This window comes from Dipodomys ordii, unplaced genomic scaffold (assembly GCF_000151885.1).
Source record: "Dipodomys ordii isolate 6190 unplaced genomic scaffold, Dord_2.0 Scaffold88, whole genome shotgun sequence".
Lineage (NCBI taxonomy): Eukaryota > Metazoa > Chordata > Mammalia > Rodentia > Heteromyidae > Dipodomys > Dipodomys ordii.
The window spans coordinates 7,498,262-7,520,962 of NW_012267304.1; the positions used below are offsets into that span (position 1 = coordinate 7,498,262).

A 22,701-nucleotide genomic window follows, 5' to 3' on the forward strand; every position below is an offset into this window, starting at 1 on the left:
TTTTTGGGGGGTAAGGAGGAATTGGGAAGGCAGGAAGGAAAGGGATGGTAGGGGAAAAACAAAGGAGGGGGGTAACAATGCTCGATAGGAAATGGACTCATTACCTTGCTCATGTAACTGTAGCCCCTTTTTACAATAAAAAAATAGGTAAATCAGATTTCATCAAAATTAGATATTTATGCACTTCAAAAGAATGACATCAAGAATGTTATATGACAACCTGCCGAATGGAAGGATGTACTGCATGTCACATATGTGAAAAATATACAGAGCTTTGAATATGTAAAGAACTTTAACAATGTGACAACTTTGAATCTCTGTATATTTTGTTCCTCATTTCTTCAAAAACAAATATTTTTACATCGCAAATAATAATGTGCTGCATGATTTTATTTATATGAAATGTTTAGAATAGGTAAGTCCATACTAACAGTGGTTTCCAGGTTGGGGAGACAAGCAAATGTAAACAGACTACTAATAGGTAAGAGATTTCTTTTATGCTGATGAAAATACTTTGCAATTGGAAAGTAATGATGGTTACCTAACCTTGTGACTATACTAAAAACCATTGATTGTATACTTTTAGAGAGTGGATTTTTTTATCACATGTTAAGTATTTTTAGTTTATAAAATAATTGCTTTATTTATAGCTATATGTTCTGCACAAAGAAACAATTTTGTTGCATAAATTTAGGGTATCAGCCTTATTCAATTAGGTTAGTTATGTAGTGTAGTTGTAATCTTTTGTGTAGTGTACTAGTAATCCATTAAAATAAAACCATTTTTATTTGGAGATTTAATATGAATTTTAACACATGGACATCATATATGCATTTTATACACATTATGAACTTACATAATGTAGTTTGGATTATTATTGTGAGATAATAAGGTTTAGATGGTATTAGAAAGTAAATTCTAAAACTAGTTCTTGATTTTGTTTTTTTTGGGGTGGGGGGTCTGGTCGTGGGGCCTGAGCGCTGTCCCTCAGCTCTTCAGCTCAAGGCTAGTGCTCTACCACTTGAGCCACAGCGCCATTTCCGGCTTTTTTCTTATGTGGTGCTGATGAATCGAACCCAGGGCCTCAGGCATGCAAGACAAGTGCCTTACCACTGAGCCAACTTCCCAGCCCCCTAAAACTAGTTCTTGAAAGGTAAAAAATAAAATTCTAGCTAAGGCAGAACAATGGATGTATTCACAGAAAACACATATTTACAATCCTTTACTAGAAACCCTTGGAGGCCAATGTGTTTTGGATTTTAGAACTTTTGAATCAGAATATTGTGTTAAATATTATATAAAACACATTCCTCTCTTAATGTGATATAGTATAATTAACATATTAATATTTCTGCAAGGAAATATAAGCATATTTACATTAAATTTTATAAACAAAGAAAATAGTCTCACGTGTTCAAATTAGGATTTGTTTGGCAATGGAGCTTAAAAATATTTTTTAATTCCTCAGAGAATATGGTTTGGGGTTTGGAGGGGGCGGTGTATTGCTGGTGCTGTGGCTTGAATTCAGGGCTTAGGCACTGTCCTTGAGCTTTTTTTTGCTCAAGGCTAGTGTTCTATCACTTGAGCCACAGTTATTTGGAGATAAGAGTTTCATGGACTTTCCTTGCTAGGCTGACTTTTAGCCTCCACCCTCAGATCTTGGTCTCCTGAGTAGCTAGTATTACAGGTATTACAGGTATTACAGGTATTACACAACCCATCCTCAGAATATTTTGAAGCTAAAAATTGTATACCATAAAAAGGGCCATGTGTTTATTGGAGGTTTCTGTGAGAAAAGTCCAGAAGTATATAGATCTATATTAAAAGCACATGGTTGGTTAAAGTAATTATATAAAAAAGTAACTAAATTTTGTTTTGTTTGTTTTATTTCATACCTACACTACTTGAAGGGGAATAACGTTATCAAAGGTTTGAAGGATTTACTTAAATTAATAAAGCATTTTTAAAAAGTTGAATCATAAATCTAACAATAAGTAGGAGAAATGTGTTAAATTTTCCATTTTCTCTGGCCCAGCTAGCAGGACCATAATATTCTCATTTCTTCCCTTGTGGCACAATTATATTCTCTAATCAGCTCTGTCCTGAATCAAGAACACTGGACATTCCATTGTCCACACTTATCACATCCTGCATAGAGACCTGCCTTCATGTTTGTACAGAGAGCAATTATTTCCTACAAACATGGCTCAGCCTCCTGAGTACTGAAATTATTGGTATCTGCCACAGTGCCCAGCTGCACTTATTTTCAATCCTTCTAGATTGTATTGCCACAAACTACTCAGAGAATTATATAAAAGTGCAGAAGTAGTGCATATAGTTGAGAATGTAGAAGTTAACAACCAGATACCATGAGTTGAAAGAGTCAGGTATGTCTAGCCTTCCACAATGGCATGAGAAATTCAAGCAAAGTACCACTAACAAGTAGAGGCCTGCTTATGAAATAATAAAACAAGCAAAAATAACAACAAAGAAGAACTTTTGAAAACAGCTTAGCCCACCTTACCTAACTGAAATTGATTGGAGAAATTCCCACATGTTTGCATTATCTCTGGGCTATTCCATCCTAAAGGATATAATGCACAGCCTGAGCTTATCAGCAGTCCTGGAAATGAAAGGATATATATATATGTATATATATGTAGAAAAGTAACAATTTTTCTTCATTTTACCACCCCCTCTAAGAGTAGTTCAGCTCAAATTTGCTTCTTCCGTGCAGATTTTACCATTCCCTTTCACTCTAAATTTCTGATTCTGCCAACTCCAAAGGAATTGGTGTATCATAGGTAGTAGAGTTCATTAGACAATGGAAATGAAAGCACTAAAGAAAAGACAGTATTGGAAGTTGCAACTGAATAATAGCATTTTTCAGATAATGTATTTGGGGGGTGGGTCATTGTTGAAACAAGGTCTCTTTGTATAGCATAAGCTGGCCTCAAACTCACCATTCTTCTTCTAACTCAGCCTCATAAGTGCCTATTTTATAGGAATTTATCACCTTGCTTAGGCAAAATATTTTAAACAATAACTTACAAGGCTAAGTTGATTTCTCTAACTTCTTATAACTTGGTTTTTATTTACTCAGAAAAAATGAGCACATGAGTGTTTTCTAAAATTCAATCTTTTTACAGTTTTTTTTACAATTTTAAGTAACATTAAACCTCTAATACCTGGAAGTAGGTCAAACAAATCAGTAGCCAAACAAATCTGTGTAACAAATACAGATTGTGTAGGCCTCCATGCCTTGGTGAGCAGTGTCCTCTTCCTTAAAAAAACCATTTCAAAGACTGGCAATGTTTGACTTTGCCACTTACTGCATAATCTTGTATAAATTACTTGATTTTCAATCATTTTCTGTGCTTTAATTTCTCCTTCTGTAAAATAAGGCTCCTACCATGCCAAGCACATGTGGCTCATGTCAGTCTGTAATTCTAGCTACTCAGACTGACATCTAAGTGTCCCAGTTTAAAGCCAACCTGGACAGAAAAGTTTGTGAGAGTCTTATCTCCAAGTACCCAGCAAAAAGCTAGAAGTGGAGGTATGGTTTAAGTGGTCAAGTATCAGTCTTGAGGGGAAAAGCTAAGGGACAGCACCCTGGCTCTGAGTTCAAGTCCCAATACCAGCATAAAAAATATATCCAGCAGAATTAAACTTCCTTTCCCATCATTGAACACCTTTCACTGTTCTTGCCTTTACCCACTTCCCTTAGTTTTAGTCATTTAGTCATTAAAGGGAATTCTTTGGAAACTCAGTGGTATTATTGTTCTGTCTTCTAAGAGCAATTGCATCATGTCAAAGTTCTTTCTTGGTGCCTAGAATTATATATTTTATAGTCTTTGACCTCCATCCTATCATTAGCCAAAGTGAATTGGACCAAGCATTAATGTCAGATGAAATATGTTTTCTACCTTGCAATAGATCATGACATTGAATCTGGTATAATGAGATAAAGTTGTCCCAAATTCTTATTTTTTTCATATTTTGATCAAGAAACATAATTGAGAATCAGGCACTGTCCACTTTTGCCTTGTAATTCTACCTATTCAGAAAGCTGAGACCTGGAAGATAACTTTGAAGCCAACCTGGGCAGAAGAGGTTTCATCTCCAATTAACCAACAAAAGTCCAGACTGGAAACATGGCTTAAGTAGTCAACAAGCAAGCCTGAGGCCCTGAATTCAGACTCCTATACTTGAAAAAAAAGGAAGAAAACATAGCCAGGTATAGGCATGCACAACCATAATCCTAGAATTTGAGAAACTGAATCAAATGTATTGAGACACTGTCACAAAAACACAAGCAGAAAAACAAAGAGATGGAGATATAAAGAGAGATATGCTGACTTAATTAACAGATAAGAAGTTCAAAAAACAGGAGTTAGAATAAAGTTGGTGTCAAGCTAAAACCAAGTTTAATCCCAGTTACAAGTGAATATCAGTTCTGAGTAAACTCAGCAAACTAATTGGTAGAAGGGAGAGAAAAGTGACAAGACACAGACACATCATAAGCAAAACCTGCTTACTATCCATGAAAGAGCTAGAAAAAAAGGGAGGTTGCCCTTTGTGATGGGATTCCAATTTGAATTTTTTAAATTGGAAAACAATTCTTTTTTCTTCATTGAGACAACTCAAGTAAGTCTCTGCTACTTGCAATGAAAAAAAATAAAATTTGATTGTAAGACTATTATACTTGGGGGCCATGAATGTGGGTACAGAAATTAATGGGTAAGAACTGCTCCAGAGTACTTGAGCCGTGGGGAAAGGATGGCATGTTTGTGGGATCCAGACTTCTGAAAATCAACCCGGCAATCACTGCCCACTTCATCCTCACCTCTTTCCTCAATGGTGAAGATCCCATGGACATTATAAGAAGTTCATAAACCCACTTTTGCCATGAGACATACTATTTAGAGGGAAGAATTTAATGTGGCCTCCATGCTTGCCTGCCATATGACAAGCGGTTTTTTCTCATTACCCATTAAGGCCACAGAAGACAATGACATTCAACATACCAAGAAAGACTTAAATTGAAAGAACTTAGTGACAGTAACAAGGATTTGGAAAGTAAATGAATAACTATAAAAAGTAGCAAATTCCCTTCAGTGAAAATTTTAAAATTAGAATGCATTCTTGTCTGTCTTTTAGTCTCTCAGGATATGAAACTAGTCCTTCAAAGACCTTTCTAGGATTGAGAATTTGTCCTGTGACAATAGAACAATACCTATGTTTTATCCCATAGAGAAACTTAAATCCTATAATTGGAGAAGGAGATAGGCCAGAATAAAGAAAATGTGTTAAAGAAAAAACTGGAAATTCTTGCCACATTATATATTTGTGGTTGGTAGAGATAATGGAGATAGAGTTCCCATACAGGCTAGGGAGGGAATAATACAGGTTAAGAGAATAACATGGGTTCTCCTTTCCAACCTCCACATTCAGATCCCTCGGATTGGCAAAAACTCTGACTTCTTGAGCTAGGCAAATGTCTCCCTCCTTTAGCTCCCTTGCTTAGATCAGGGCAGAGATTTCCTCCTCTACCAGGAGGTATTCTCTCACTACCCTTAGTCCTCACGCTAAGGCATATGTTTCTCACTGATCTCATAGCACACTCTGCTTACCCCTGTTACTAACCATCCTGTAATACATATTCTTCAAAATAACTTGTCATTCGTTTTCTTCATAGATGTTAGCTCGTTGAAGTTTGGGGCCATAGTTATCTTCAACTGTATATCCTTAGGACCCTGTACATAATTAAATACTCAATAAACATGTCTATTTAAGGGGTTTCTTTGCCTACATAACAGATTGCCTTTGCCCATACTATCCTAGGGTGAAAAATTCTGTAGTGATTTCTCAGCTTGGCTTGAAAATTATTCTAAATATCTGATAGTCATAGAACCATAAAGAGGCAAAGGCCTTTGGAGATTACCTATTCTAACCCTTTCCTTTATGGGTGTGTTTGTTGAGATTCTGACAGAAAAATATTGAGTGACCAGCCACTTTTTTTCACTACTCAGAGTTCCTCAACTTTTAAAGCATCTGTTTTTTTAGAGACAATTATCCAGGCATGAATATCTTGTTAAGAATATTTCTAACAGACATTAAGGATTTTACAGGCATTAAATCTGGACAGATGACACAAAATGATGCCTTCAGAAAATTGGTTGTGGAATAAGCCTAGATATAAGTTCAAATTCCAACCCCACCACCTAGACCTGGCATGACTTCAGGTAAGTTCTTTGATCTCTGCTCTCAATTTTCTCATTTTTAGAATGGAACTAATAATGATACTCTATCTTACACAGTTATTGTACCAATCCAGGAGAATCAGTCTCTGGCTGACATTAGCATAAAGAGACAGCCAACAGAAAGGAATAAAATATTTGGCAGCCACATATGGAACAAGGAATTAATGTGTAGGAGTTCAGAAGTTAAAGTCCAAAAAACAAACAGCACAATAAAAAAAATGTCAGATGCTCTATAACTAATGAATGACTTTCTTTAAATGCTCACATAAAATGGATGCATAGAGCTGGGCGTTGATGGCTCATGCCTGTAATCCTAGCTACTCAGTACACTGAGATCTGAGAATCACGGTTCAAAGCCAGCTTGAGCAGGAAAGCCTGTGAGACCCTTATCTCCAGTAAAACACCAGAAAACCAGAAGTGGCGCTGTGGCTCAAGTGGTAGAGCACTTGTCTTGAACTGAAGAGCTGAGGAACAGTGCCCAGGCCCAGAGTTCAAGCCCCATGACCGAGAAAAACAAACAAACAAAAATGAATGCATAGTTAAATCTATATAGAAGGAATAAGTTCAGGTATATATTACACAGGAAGTGAACTATAGTGACAATGATCATTGTATTCTTCAAAAGTAGTTTGAAGAGTATATTTTGAATGTTCTCATTTCATACAACTAATAAATAAGTGAGATGCAGAAAAGCTATTTACCCAGATTTTGTGATTACATGTTCTGTGTATATATACTGAAAGAGGATAGGTTTTAGAAAAATAGCATAATTTTGAAAGTCAAGTTCTCAGTTATCTGCAGTGACAATTTTGCTTCAGCTTGAAGCATGGGGTGTCAGAACCTTACAGAGAGAAAAGAATTGGTTCTAGTCTAGACATGTTCAATTCTGTCCTCTTAACAAACAAACAAGCAAACAATATCTAGGGTAGTGACTCTCTCGGTTTGGGGAAAGTGAGCATTGTATGTGCATGAGAGGCACTGGGGATATTTGGGAAAATATGCAGCCTTCTACCTGTTGCTGTGTGTATGAGAATGGAAATGGAAACTGGAGAGTTGTGGTCGGGTGCGGGGGGGGGGGGGTTCATGTTCTTCTAAGCACTCCAGGTGATTCTGATACACTGTTCCAAAATGATTCTTGGCATGCCTCAAGTAACCTGATCCAAGATCTTGTACTTTTTTCTTGACAAAAGTTTCTTATATTTACTTCTCACGTATTTCCTCTTTGTTTAGCTCTTACTGAAGGTAGAGTATAATTCACAATCATCTTGCATATATACAGGGGAATGTGAATAATCGCTATGTTCTCAAGAACTGGGCGCCAGCTGGTTGGAAACTTCAGCATCCCTAGGGTTGAAATAATCTCTTAGCCAGATGTTTCCTTCACCAGTTGGAGAAGGGCATAAATGTCCCAGTGGAAGGTTTTCTGGACCCTAGGCTTGTCCAGATGGACCAGCTGCAGGTGGAGCAAATAGGACCCAGGGGCCTCATCAGGTCACCTTGCTGAGTATGACTCAGGCCAGCAGCTCTTTATTTCTTCCTGTCTCTCCCATTTCCCACCACTCATCTCTGTGGGCAGCTGCCAGACCGGAGAACGAGAGTCAGGAGAGGGAGGAGGTAGTTCTTAATGGATACTCCATCTCTTCAGTGGTTTGGGGTCTGGCAGAGATAATCCAGACCTGAAACAAATTGGTTCCTCCCCTGATGTATTTCAGTTAATGCTCTGGCTGCTGAGAAGCAGCCAGGCCTGAAGCAACAAAATCAATTCCCCTTAGCAGAACAGCAAACTTAAACTTAACTCCCACAGCTATTTTCTCGTGTGTCTTTTATCCATGATGCTCCAAAAACTGACTGGGTTTGACTTCCTGTAACTAAAAGAGTCCATCTCTGAAGTCAGACCCAAGATGTCCAATGAGCCATAGGTAATGGTTTTGTGCCATTATTCAATTATTCATTATTCAATATGGTGCAGTCAAGCAGTCCACCATTCCTTCACATATGTGTAACTTTGACAGCCACTCTTTCCTAACACAAAATCAGGAATGGCTATGAGTTAGCTGTTTACAAATGGGGCTGCTGCAGAAGTCTAGCAATCTATCCTAATAGCATTCTCCTGCCTCAGGATAGACCTGGCAGTGTTTCCGTGGGTCCTGAATTAAGATTACTGCCAAAAGAGATTTTTTCCTTGAACTTCAAAGGTATTTACCTAAATGTAAACACTGTGATGATAATCTACTGAGTAAGAGTCTCAGGGAATATAGGATGACCAAATCATATGAAACTGAAATAGTATTTGTGTGAATATGTGAGTGTGTGTATATATAAAACACCTGCCACTAAACCAAAATTCTGATCCACTCATCCTGGGAGTGTCTAAATCCTCATTACCCTTTCACATCCTGCCTCAATGCTTTCTAGTTTCTAGAGATAAAATGTGTGTCCATGAGGAACTAACAGGTTTTATTAACCAAGCCTCACAGAGAAAGCGAGCTGGAAGTATGTGTCTGATCAAAGCTGTTTCTGCTATTCTTCTGACCTACAGACTACTTAGCCCCTCCCCACTTCTTTCAGGAAACTCTTAGAAATGTGCATGAAGTATGCTGTCTCTCCCCTGTTGAAATAGACCATTGCTCATGATGTTACTACACCTATGTGGAAGTTTGGAAATTACAAAAAGGATGTGAAATAACCCAGGTCTTATATGTACACCTTTTCCAAACATACATTAGCTAGTGCTTTGGCTTTAGTCATTCTTTCTTTCTACCATTAATGAATACTTGCTCTGTACCAGACATTGAGCTAGGCTCTAGGGCTTAAAATACAAATTGTGAGAACCATTCCTCTTTCCTGTCAATCAAGTGTCACTTCCTGAAATAATGTATACTTAAAATTGCTATGCATCCAAGCAATAAGTAATCCTAATACTCATTTGTGATACTCATGAAATTTGCAAAGAGAAATAAAATCTTTGGCTTAGAACAGTGTGAGCATCCTGTTTGGTACTATGGTTTCAAGAGGAAGTTAATCTGTGGTTTTCAGTGTGACTAGAAAATCAAAACGAGGGAGGAAGTAACAATGTCTGATAAGAAATGTACCCATTACCTTATGTATGTAACTGTAACTCCTCTGTATGTCACTTTGACAATAAAATTAAATTATAAAAAAGAAAATCATGAGCTACAGCAAGAAAATTCTGAGGGGATGAAGGCTAGAATTGTAACACAAATTTCAGCTGTTTATAATGAGTCTAAGTTAAGCGCAAGCCCACAATGCATCACCTTAACTGACACAGTGTGTGGGCCAGGAGATCATGTTATCATTGCCCAGGTTTTCTCAGTCTTGGCACTGTTGGCATTTTGGACTGCATATGTTGATGTTGAGTGAAGGGATGTATTCTTCCTGTACCAATAATATTGCAGGATATGTTGTGGACTCCTTCATCTTTATCCACTGGATATCAGTCACACCTTCTTTACAGTTTGATAATCAAGGTGTCTGCTAATGTTACCAACTGCCCTCTGGGATAGGATGAAGGAATAAAAAAAACAGCCCTAGTTGAGAACCTCACTGCTTAAGTTAATCTCACTTTAGTGCTACCTGGATGCAGTCACTGGACAGAAGAAAGAAAACTGAGTTCTTAACTGCACTTCCAGAGAACAAATTCTAACGAAGTAAAGTACAAGAAAGGTTATGTCAATGAGACAGAAGGAGAATCCAAGTTTCCTGACTACTTGCTCACATAATGACGCTAAGGGAAATGATAGCATTAATGAATTGGATAGTAACTCCAAAACTGTATCAGGAAACTTCAGCAGGAGAATCTACCAGCACTTTGCCCATTGCCCCATGTAGGTATGTAAAATACCACAAATATTCAAATATCCATTTGCCTGTCTGCCTAAATTTATTTTTTTTTCTTTTCAGACAGTTCCAATTTAACTGCCCACATTAATGCTCTTCCCACAATGTTCAAATTGTGCATTTTGTTCTTCCCTAGCCCATAGCTAGAAGCTGGCTGAACTAAAATTAAGGGAAGATGAATTAGGAAAAGGACAAGTAGGGTAGATCAACGACACAAGAAATCTGGGTGGAGTTACTTAATGACTGTTCGACAAAGATGTCTTAAATTAAGGCCAAATAAGCAGTTATCTACAATATCCTTTGGTACCCAGAATTTTACAATTATAGATGTATTTCTTATATCTTTCTGCGTGTGTTTATGAGATTACTGTCTTGTAAGGAAACTGCCAGAGAGCAAGGCCCTTGTGGATCAAGTTTATATAGGAGCAATTAACACTAGAATATATGCCGCTGGCACCTGAAGGCAGAACTAGATGGTATTTGTTTCAATTATTTTGCATTCAGAATTGTTTTATTACCATGAATTTTGCTGAACTGTGAATGCTTTAGCGAAGGGGGTGTTTTTGTTTTGTTTTTAATTGACATGTAACAATTATACATATTATGGGGTACACTGGGGTAATTAGATCCATGTATACAATGTATAATGATCAAATAAGAGTAATTACTATTTCCATCATCTTAAACACTTACCATTTCTGTATCTTGGTGACCTTCCAATTCTTCTAGTTATAGTTTACAAATTCATAAAGTATATAAGTAATTGTTGTTGACTCTCATTGTCCTACTGTATCCTAACACACCAGAACTTATTCTTCCTATCTAACTGTACTTCTTAAAATATTTTTATTATAAAGATACTGTACAGAGGGGTTACAATTACATGAGTAAGGTAATGAGTATATTTCCTATCGAACATTTTTAGCCTCTCCTTTGTTTTCCCCTTATTATCCCTTCCCTTCCTACCTCCTCAACTCCTTCCTCACCCCTCCCTGTAAGTTGTAAAGTTCATTTTCAACATAGTGTCTTGTACATCTCATTGTTACAATGGGTCAACCTGTATCCTTGTTTCAGGATAGCAAATATTCAACTTCTTTTGTCTCACTCCTCCCTTGCTCTCCAAATCTCCAGTGACTACTATTCTGCTCTCTTCTGTTTTGAGATAATGATATAACTTTTGGGATAATGTTCTTGAACAGGTACCTTTAGGTGACAAAATTGAGGCTAAACAAAGTATACAAACTCTGCCTACTAACTAATTTGGCTCTGAATAAACCCTATTGTAGGTTGCACTTTGGAAAGTATTACAGTAGGAATTTCAGAAGAGTCCCCATTCATGTAGTTACAAAGTGCAAAAAATGAAATTAGATTTTTCCACAAAGACACAGTCCTCACATCCTCTCCTATCCCAAAGCTCCCAACTTAGTCAAACCCAGTGACACTATCTTACCTCCCACAAATTGTGCTGCTCCCATGCAACGTCCCATCATTCTGGAGATGAGTTCCTCCATGCAGCAGCCCAGAACAGCAGCCAGTGCTACCAGGAGCAGCAGAACACAGCCAGCACCTGTCACCACTGTACACATTTGCCAGGCTAGGCTTGGGATGGCACTGAAGCTGGCATAGCGCCCACATTCTTCCACCATGATCAGACTGTGCCCCTCTCCCCTCACAGGGTAGTTGCACCTCCGGAATGAGCTGAAGGACACTGGCTTCCCTAGCTGTGATCCAAAGAGCCAGTAAGGCAGGAAGTAACTGGCAGAACTGGCCACGGCAGTAATAAGGGACAGGAAGGCCCAGAGAGTTCCCGCCAGGGTCAGGCTGCTCCGCATGGTCACAGTTTTCTCTGTAGGGATGGGGAGATGAGTTGGTTCAAAGGAATGAATGTACAAAGTTACAATGTAGGCTCTGTCATACTATTATTCATCTGGTTCGTAAATCCTGGAGAGCATTTATGTGCCTCTTGGCACTTCCTTCTTGATAACATTATTCTCTCAAAGACCGTGTGGGTCCTGGTGGTATTCTGCTTTTCACCTTTCTTCTGTCTGGTTCAGAGATCTATCGTCACTTTGCTGCAATGAAAGAATCACAGAACTGAATTAGTGACTACTTTGCCAATATAAATACAGCCTGACAAGCCAGCTCCTAACTCTTGACACAACATGAAAGTAGTGGTGGAAAGAGTCTGAATGAAAGTAATCCTGAACTGGCGGTCCTTAGGGATTCCATCTAAACAACTTTTCCAGCCTGGAGCCTTGGAAGAAGGCAATTCCTTGAAAAGGTCAGGAACAAAGTTGTTTTCATAAATGATGGAGAAAGGAAGACAAGTCATGGGCTTGTCTCTATCAAAGGGATAAGAAAGCAGGAAAACTCATCATTGTGTTACAGGAAGTTTCCATTTGACTTAGGTATGATGTTCTACACTGTTACTGTGAGCTTTTCCCAAGGATACATCGACCAAATTGAAATGGGTAGGGTAAAAAAAATCTAGTTTGTTTGCACATTCTACCTTCCACTGAGAAGCATCACTTTTCCTACATTCAAAATGGGAGGCAAGTTTCCAACCAGTGGCAGCTAACTGGTTATAAAGAAAAACTTATAAGTCCTTTTTAAGGATACAGTTAAGAAAGGTTCTCATGTATCAAAAACAAACAAGGATCAGGCATCTCTAGACCTTGTAGCAGGTACACATAGCACTACAGAGCTTTCAAGCACCCTTTTGGAACACGTAATCTACAATTCAAGATGCTAAAAGAGTATCTAGATCTTGTCTTCTCAGTCCAGCACATAAATGTATTTTACAGACCCCTTCTGTCAAAAATCAACCACTTCTCTCCCAACATTAATCTGCCATTTCTTTCTGGTCAGGTCCTCTATTAGAATGTTTAAAGACCACACTGCATTTTGATGACAGCACTGTGAATGTCTCCAGCAGGCAGATGGTGGGTGTTTCAGAAACTTCTCCATGATTTATCATCGTTGCTTCAAGTTATAGGCAGTGATGTTGGGGAGAATCCAAAGTAGGATAAGTACAGGAACAAGTTTTATGAGGCCACCATAATGCCAACTGGGACATTAACAGGAACAGGCTGAAATTATATGCAAAGTGTCAGGGTCTCAGCCATGAGGGCTCTTACAAGCATCATCAAACAGTGCCTGATGCGGAACAGTCAGTAGAACTCATGTTTGTTTAATGAATCCATTTCATAGAAGCATCCAATTTCCAGACTGGCTGGATTTAATGAATCACCTAATCCAACCTTCTTGTTTTACAAATGGGGGAGTTTGGCCCAGTCAAAGAGAAAATGATTTTTCCCAGTCACAGTTACCAAGCAGCAACACCACAACCAGTAACTTGATCTGCAGATTCCTAGGCCGGTTCTTCACTACCACACAATGCTACCCCCAGCTCCCAATCACTTCACAGGTGGGAATACGGAGAGGAAGTGCTTTGCCCAAGGGTAAATGCTTAGTGAGGCACACTGGCCAAACCAGAGCCCAATTATTTGATTTTTAGTATAATGCTCTTTTTTTTACACTCCACCACAATTCCCCTCTTGATACATGTACATTTTCTAGTACATGTTTTGTTCAGGATGGGAGCAGAGGTTGTAAATTGCAGGTGCTTACTTTGGAATGTGAGGGTCTGGGAAGAAAGTGCTCTGAGCTTCCCCTGGGAATGATAGAAAGATGTGGTGAGAGATTGAAGGCCAAGATGGGGGGAAAGTAGAACTAGTTTTGAGTAATTGCTGTTAGAAAGCAGGTATGCTTGGCCACAATGAGGTAATGTTTCTGCTTGTTATATTGGACTGTGTAAGAGTATGAAAAGCACAAGAAGCCCTCTATTACAGACCCACTTCTGAATGAGGAGGAAAGGTAAAAATAAAATAAAATACAAAGTTGGCAATCAGCTACTGGCTGCATTGTCACAATTCCTCCCATTATTTGGTGTGCTCAGGCCAACAATCTCCTCAACATTGGTAAGAAAGGTATTACTACCCAAACTGCACATGACTTGATTAGAGTCAGAAAGCCAAGTAACTTTTCCAAGTGTATGCAGTGGTTTCAGGGCCACTGTTTCCCACTTGTTCCTCAGTAGCCTTCCCTGCAGTCTTATACCAGTAGTATTACATCATCACCCAGATAGCATTACAATGAAATGTTTTCCACGGTTTCTCATCTAGAATTCAAAGAAAATTTTGGTCAATGGGGAAAAGTGAAGGTAAGGGGAAGGCTCATTTCTTCAGACATACTATGGAAAGCCATAGAACTAGAGCATGAGGTATTTAAAGCTCAGTATGTATAGCTTGTATTAACTCTTAACCTCACTAACCCCTACCTAGTTGGTACTAACCACCATCCACACCATTACCATGAGATCAAAATTTCCAGCATGACAATCAGCAGGGGGTACAGAGACCATAAGACAAAGGAAGAGATTACATCAGTTAGTGGTATCCAGAAGATGGTAGGAAAAAAGGACAGGGACTCCAATTTAAAAAAGTTGATCTTATCTGTGACAAATAGGCTAGTGAATAAACTCTAATACTATCAATCATTGTCATCATAATTTCTTCTTAAAAGTGGAATTCTGAAGCCAACATGTAGGAAGGCAGAATCTCAAAATTCACATTAATTTGTCTACCTATAGGCAAGTCAGTGTTTCATAATTTAAATTAGGTACTTTCAACTTTAGGAAATCTTATTGCCCTAGTTCATTTAGGACATGGTTGAGCAGCTATAACACTTTGCCTGGGACCCAGTGTTTGTCTGGGATGTGAGACCTTCACCAATATAATCATAGAAGTTCCAGACCTGGGAAGAGATGGTCACTCTGTTTGGGACTAGTGATGATGTGAGCCAGCACCATTCATGAGAATGACAGTCACAGTTAATTCTCTAATACTGACTCTAGCATTCAAATAACATAAAGTTAAAGGTGACCCTAGATGTCAACAGTGGGAGGTAAACCCTCCCCAATTCAAATTGGGTACTTTGAATGTAAACCTTTCTATATCATAAGCTTGACCAAATGAAATCAAGAAATCAAATTCTGATATTTAATTGCTCACTATTTCCTGAATATACAATGACTCTGAGCCCAGTTTCTTCTATGGCTAGACAGAAAACGCAGAAGGACATAGAGAATCTGTATATATATGCTATTACCCATTCACATGTGCTGAACAGGGCAATACCTTCTAGCAAATGCTTTTAGTTTTGTTACCTGCAGTGGAGAAATCCCCTTTGTGACTGCCCTCCAAAATAATCAAAGATCCTTCCCAGAAACTGCTTAACTCTCTTTGTATTTATATCAATAAAAACATAAACAATGCTGCAGTATATTCTATCCAAAATCCTTTTGTATGCTTCTTATATGCAGTAGTTTTGCTTCTGTCCAAATAGGCACACCGGTTTCAAAAACCAAAAAATAATGCCACAGTGTTCCTGCAGAATGGTACAGTAACCAATTTTTTTTTAATTTTGTATTTTTATTTTTTTTAATTTATTTTTTATTTGTGAACATACTGTACAGAGGGGTTACAATTACATGGGCAGGATAATGCATACATTTCTTACCAAGCATTGCAGCCTCCTCCTTTGGTTTACCCTTCACATCCCTTCCCAGCCTCCCCCCTCCCCCCCATTCCAACCCTTCTCCTCCCCCCCTTCCCCCCCCTCCGGACCGACATTGTAAAGCTGTTTTTGGCCTTGCCACTTATTCTTCTCGTTGTTGCATCAGGTCCACCTGTATCCTTAAACAACTGTTTTTTCCCCCTCTCCTCCACAAGTTATACTGACATCAAATATAGTAAAAGCAGGGGTTATACTGTGGGGGAGGGACATACAAAGCAACAAAGAGATAGTCTTATAAATGCGTTAGAAACACATGAATGAAAGAAAAAACATTAAAATACATGTCTAAGGTTCATTTTCCTGACATCACATTATCTGACCTTTTCCGCTTGACTCATACATATACTAGATATTGCAAATAAGGGAAACCATGGGACCTATGTTTCTTTGGGCCTGGCTTGCTTCACTTTTGAGAGTGCATTTTAGTATCCCTCTTCAGACAGTTCATGGTCCTCCATCCCTTTGTTTCCCTGATAACTGAGTCACGTGAGAATAGCTATATATAGATTCACTGAGTTCACCCAGAAAGTTGTAATAACCAGGTGGAAGTAAGAAGTCTGCTCTTCATTCACTATCCTCATGTTCCCTGATCTTTATGGAACATAATCTCATGGAAAGAGACAATCTACACCCTATAGGATACAAGAAACCTCCCTTTTGTTTTGGTGATGATCCTGGGGCTTGAACTCCGAGTTTGGGTACTGTCCCTAAGCTTTTTTTACTCACAATTGGCACTGTATTACTTGAGCCACAGCTCCGCTTCCAGCATTTTTGGAGGTTAATTGGAGATAAGAGTTTCAAAACTTTCCTCCCTAAGCTGGCTTTGAATAATGATCGTCAGTTTTCAGCCTTCTGAGTAGCTAGGATATCAGGCCTGAGCCACCAATCCCCAGTTTATCTCTACTACTTTTAAAGAAATCCTTGGAATAAAAGTCTAGAATTTTTCTCAGTAACTTTACAACTCTTACTGTCAACAAATCACTTAGTCATTTATGAACCTTTTCTGCTGCAACTTAAAGCCAGGCCTTTTAACTGAGTCCTTAAAGTGAATAGAGAATATCTGGTCACTGTCTTCCAGTTGAGGGCCTTTTATTAACTCAGATTGCTGGCAGGTTACCATTATCCTCTTTTTTTTCCCCAAATTAAGCATTGTCTCTCTGTCCCTGTGGTATCCCATTGCCTTGTATTTAGTCTGTTTTCTCATTTGTTCCCTCTCACATGGGGGCACATACTTTCAATAAAGCTGGAGACACTGCTCTTAAATTTTTCTTAGTGGAAGAAAATACACCAACTCCTTCCTCTAACTCATCTCAATCCCAGTCCTCTTTTGTTCCCTCTAGAGCTTGTTGAACAACTTAAGGAAATAACACCTCTTTATTAAGGTCAACAGAGTACATGGAAAAGAATTGGTTTGAAAGAGAATCACTGACATGTATGGCTGAGGAAACTGTGGCTATAATACTCCTTGTTCAGAACTTGACTCTGAACAACAAATTTATTGGCACTGGAAATTTATTGGCAAAGGAATGTGAACAGGCTTTTCTCTTCATGCCCATAGACAGTGTAGATTGCTTAGTGACCAAAACTCTTAGAAATACACTATACCCAGTGTTGAGACTTGCCTAGGAAATGAGAAGCCATGCAGCCCTATGATCCTAGTACATAGAGTCCTGCTACAGAGAAATGCCTTTGACCAATGTTACCTCTTGTGTCAAGCTTATTATTTAAACAGCCTACCCCTTATCGATCTCTGTGTTGCACACATAGCCCTGAAATTTTTACTACCTTGTCCTACATACTTCTCATAACATTTTCTGCCACCTATGCCACTTAAAAGTTTTTCCTCCTCTAGATATCTCCACAGTATGTTGCTTCCAAGTTCTCCTGTTCCTAAAATCATCTCATGATGAAATCACTCAAAGAAATTTATTTTCCATTTGTTTCTTTGTGAACCTAAGATCTCACCTTTATCCTTGGTTTTCAATTGAACCTCATTCTAGGCATTTTCCCTCTTTCCTTCCTCTTTTTTTGGTCTGGGAGAGGAAAATAAGCAAAATTAGCTTTACTGAGTTCGGTAGTTGGTTAGTTCATCTTGAGATGGAGACGTTTATAAGTAAATAGAGGTATAATAGCTAGGAAGCCAGAAAGTAAGTGAGAGCCATCAAATATCAAAATGGTCAACTCTAAATAATAGAGTTGGCATTCACAAAACTGGAGGACTCATGAAAAGAACCTCTAAATTTCTTTCTCCAAAGCTTGGCATTGGAAATATGGGAACTGAAATGAATTCTCTAAATTTACTATGAGTTTCTTCCTTAACTCAAAATGCTGCTCACCCAACTCATATGTGTCTTATGCTTTTCCAACTTTGAATCTATAGCCTAATATTCACTATGGCTGGACAGGGAAACTATGTCCCCTATCATCAGGGATCAATTAGTTAACTACAAATCCAGTTGCACAACCTCAACTAGTTAGAACCTATACCTTGCCTGTCACTCTGGCAAAGTGTAGGTAAGCCCTATCAACCATACACTAACTGGTAAGGCATGTCCCACACCCTTACCTCCTAACTTCTGTTCTGCTACTGTTGCTCAATAAGCACTCTAATCTCTTGGCCTCAGTTGGGAATAACATATAACACAGTTGACTAGCTCCATTGACTGGATTCAGTCAATATGAGAAAAAGATAGACTGAATGCTTCTCCAACTGTTTTAGGACCTAGTTACAACTAGAGCGTTTAATCAACTGGGATCCCTGACTGCTCTGCATCAGAATCACCTAAGATGCTTGTCTAAAATATAGGCTCTTCTACCCAAATTTATTGAATTCACATTTATAGTAATTTGCATATTTTAATTCCTCCATTGATTCAGATGTGAACATACAACTAAGAAACACTGTTTTAGTGGAATGGAGTCCAAATATTGGTATCAAACCTGATACAAAATTCCTGAGGTCTGAGTCTTACAGGTGATACATTTTGGTTTCTTTTATGTAATGGAGATGACTGTGTACAAAGTTCAACTGAAATAACACTTGTGCTGTATTTAACACCAGGGTAGACATCAATTCATCCTCTTTCTATTAAAGAAGGCTTAGAGGTCTTCTTTTTAATATAAGTAATAGAAAATACTTGAAGTCACCCAAGAAGTACAGCACCACTGACTCCTTTCACCTTACAATCACTAACAGTGATGTCTCTTTACTCCTATGCTTCTTTAAGCATTTAGTTTCCCACCACAAAATGAAAGCACTTGACAGACTGTTCTTTGCAAGAATAGGTTTATAGTTTACATATTTCAGGTCTTTCTGGAAATCATCCTGCCTAACACATAGTAGGAACTCATAAATACTAAATAAATGCCATCTTTTATTTCCATCCTTACTGTCTTCAGCCTCAACATCTGCATTTTAGTTTAATTCTGTCACCCTTTTCAGCCCTGTAACTCCAATTTTGGTGAGTCTATGAAATCGACCTACCACATTGGAAACTAGATCCATTTTTACTCTTATGAACAAGTTAGAGAAAAATCCCTCCTTCCACTCCCAGAGAATTACATACTTCCTCTTCTCAAGTTACCAAGTCTTCTGGGGAAAGCAGCTAGCCCTTAACCCTTAGGTCCTCCAACCTTGTCAATATGAAATAGACATCCAGCTCTTAATTCCTCTCAGCCTCTCTACAAAAAAACAGTCTATGAGCAAGTAAAAACACATCAGGTTGCCCTTGGGAAGAAAACAGCATGTCTGAGCTTTGACATGAAAGGACAGGAAGCCTGAGAAAGGAACAGGGAAGAAGGACTGAGCAAGGAGAGAGCAGAGCAGTTTCTTATCCAGCTGCTTCAATTGCGTTTGGCCAAAGTTGTATATTTACCTTCTGACCACGTAGACTGAGTGACTTGTTCCCTCTCTTCAGATTTAGCTCTGAGAAACGACTTCTCCTCACAGCTTGTCAGACAGGGATGGGAATCCCAGCTGCTCTTTGCAATGATGCCTGAAAACCTTGCTTTACCTTTGGGAGAGAGGGGCGGAGTCCTATCTAATGGGAATTAACTCCAGCCATGCTGGAAGCTTCATACTCAGCCTCAGACATGCAGGCACTTGAAGCAGAAACCAGCTTAGCAGGCACAGACTTTCCCATTTCCAACCTAGAAGCTGCCAACTGCCAAGTCAGCTGTGTATGTGTGTGTGTGTGAGAGAGAGAGATGGATATATAGATAGAGAGAGACAGACAGAGACAGAGAGAGACAGAGACAGAGAAAGACAGAGAGAGAACTCTGAACTGCATATCTGTCTTATTGTCTCACTTGAATCCCAAATAATAGCTAAGAAACAGCTTCTCCCTAACTTTCCTTCAAAGCTGCAAATAATCGGTGCCATGGAGATATTAGGTAGCAGATTTATGGCTGGAAACACTTAAATGAATTAGACAGGATAATCCCTTTTTTCAAAGTGATTTCCACTGCCTTATAAGGATGATGCTCCAATAGAGAAATCTTTAGCTCTGAGATATAATGAATTTACATTTAAAATAAACTATTGAAATCCTGCATGATTATACCTATTGTAATCCCAGTACTTGGGAGCCTGAAGCAGGAGGGTTGCCAGTTCAAAACCAGTGTGGTTTATAACAAGGCCTTGTTCCCAATAATTAAAAAAATAAGAAAGTGTGTATGAGAGAGAGCAAAAAGGAAGAAGAGAAAAAGGAGTAGGAGGAGGAGGAAAAGGGAGGAAGGAAGGGAAAGAGAAAAGTGGGGAGGGGAGGGGGGAAATAATTGAAATCACATTGAAAGGGCTAAATGACACATTTTAAAAACAAAGGCAGTTCTTTATAAAATCAGCATCTAATATACCACAAAACACCAGTAACTGCTTTACTGCTTGGGAGAAAGAAATTTAAAAGTCAAAAAATGAATGGAGCTTTGCCTGATTCTGTACTCCACCCAGATATAACTATTCAATCTATAAATATTCTGGTATTCTGTATTTGTTTGGGGGGACTTATCGCCTTCTAAGTTTTTGGCACATGCGCCTTATTTTTCCCCTCCCAGATGCCTTGTGAACAGTGAACATGGTTGAACAAATCAAACTTCATTGGAAAGAGGAATAGTGTCCAGCTTAATAGCGTATAGCTTAATTTAACAGAGCATTACTGAAATGTTCATAATTATCTATGCTTCTAAAATGGTCCAATTTTCTTCCCAGAATCTTATAAAAGTTGTGAAGCTTGTTTTGTTACAATTTTATGACAATAATTCAAAATATGAGCAAATGAACTAATACTTTAGTGCATTCATTGGGTCTCAGTATTTAATGAAGCCACTAAAGGTTTGTCTGCCTGCTGTGGATAAGGCTTATGTTCTGTCTTTTATCATTTATATTCACATTGTAGATTGTTTATCCAGCTATTTCCCATCAGCAGTTTTTAAACAGTTTTTTCTTCCCCAATATACTTGTAAACCACATTCCAATCAGTAATAATAGCTTAGTGAAGCAATTTCTGGGGAAGGGAATGATGACATTTTAGAGGGAATGTCAGACTTTTGGCAGTGAAAACTCTCCAGATAATTTTAATAATCTTCTTCTTGTCATCTCTTTAGGAATCACTGCTTCAGATGCAGGGCTATAGAAAGAGACATGCTGGGCCCTCCTTCATGAAAAACAAATCAATATTGACATATGAGAAGTAGTTGATTCTATTTAATGCTTATTGCTTGGCAGCCACACCTGCCATGTGAGGAACCTATCTAAGAAGGCTACATTTTATTTCCCTCATTTTAACCCTTTTCCCTGTGGTTCTAGGTCTCTTAAGTGCAATTACATAGACCATTTAGGTACATACTGAATAATCAAAATCTTGAGGCAGAAATGGGGAAAGATGGCAAAGTAAAAGCTTTCTCTGTCAATAATACAGATTGGGGGATAGAGTTTATTTCTTATTTCTAATTTGATAGCTAATAGTTTTCTTAGAAAAAATGCCTTGGGCTGGGAAGGTGGCTCAGTGGTAGAGTGCTTGCCTTGCATGCATGAGGCCCTGGGTTTGATTCCTCAGCACCACATAAGCAAAAAGAAAAAAGCTGGAAGTGGCGCTGTGGCTCAAGTAGTAGAGCGCTAGCCTTGAGCTGAAGAGCTGAGGGACAGCGCCCAGGCCCAGCGTTCAAGCCCCACGACCGGACCAAAAAAAAAAGAAAAGAAAAGAAAAAATGCCTTAATTGTGTGGCTGTTGATATGTTTTGATTGAAAGCTTTTTCATATATGCTTTTATAAGATCATGTGGGAAGGATTGGGAAGAGGACATATATTTAGGAGCTATTTAGGGCATATAATGATATACAACACTCCTAACCATGCTAAAATTGTTAGGGCTGAAAATACCTAAATTCCACATTTAGTCAGTCTTGAATTAGATCCTACTAAGGCAAATATGGGTGACAGGTGATTCTGATACACAACCTTCTTCAACCTCAGCAGCCAAACATTGCTGTCTATAGTAGCTTTTTGAATTCAAGAGCAACACTCCAACAACACTTTGCAGTTGACACAAGGGGTCAACAAGCCAGGGCTGGTGTATGCCAAATCCTATAAGCTGTCTGTTTTGTAAAGTTTTATTGGCACATAGCTACATATTCATTTATGTTTTATCTATGGTTGCTTCTATGCTAACAATTGCAGAGTTAAAATAGTTGTAACAAAGATCTTATGGTCCATGAAGTCTAAAATATTTGTGATCTGGCTCTTCACAGAGAAAAGATGTTGGCCCCTGCTTTATACCCACACCAGTAGACAATATGTAAAGACATTGTATTCATTGTTAGAAAGAAGAGGTTAGAAGGGAAGAGGAAAGAATGAAGTAAATAGAACTTCTGTTCTTTATTCTTTGTTCAGGTGCCAATTAACCTTTAATTCTTTAAAATCTATTTCCTTTAATTTAACAACACATTA

At 38.4% G+C, this 22,701-nt stretch overlaps 1 protein-coding gene across 2 annotated transcripts in view; it reads right to left on the minus strand.

Annotated features, from left to right (window-relative positions):
- Positions 1 to 19,954, minus strand: part of Lhfpl1 (lipoma HMGIC fusion partner-like 1) — a 55,630-nt gene extending 35,676 nt beyond the window's left edge. Inside the window, exons 1-3 of one of the 2 annotated variants that reach the window (XM_013025859.1) lie at positions 19,634 to 19,954; positions 11,572 to 11,967; positions 2,525 to 2,623 (exon numbers count right to left, since the gene is read on the minus strand). In XM_013025859.1, the coding sequence (XP_012881313.1) occupies positions 2,525 to 2,623; positions 11,572 to 11,953 (481 nt within the window). In that variant the 5' untranslated portion in view covers positions 11,954 to 11,967; positions 19,634 to 19,954. Of the gene's footprint in view, positions 1 to 2,524; positions 2,624 to 11,571; positions 12,089 to 19,633 lie in introns of those variants that run through there. The other variant, XM_013025860.1, reaches the window with a different exon arrangement.
- Positions 19,955 to 22,701: the final 2,747 nt, after the last annotated feature.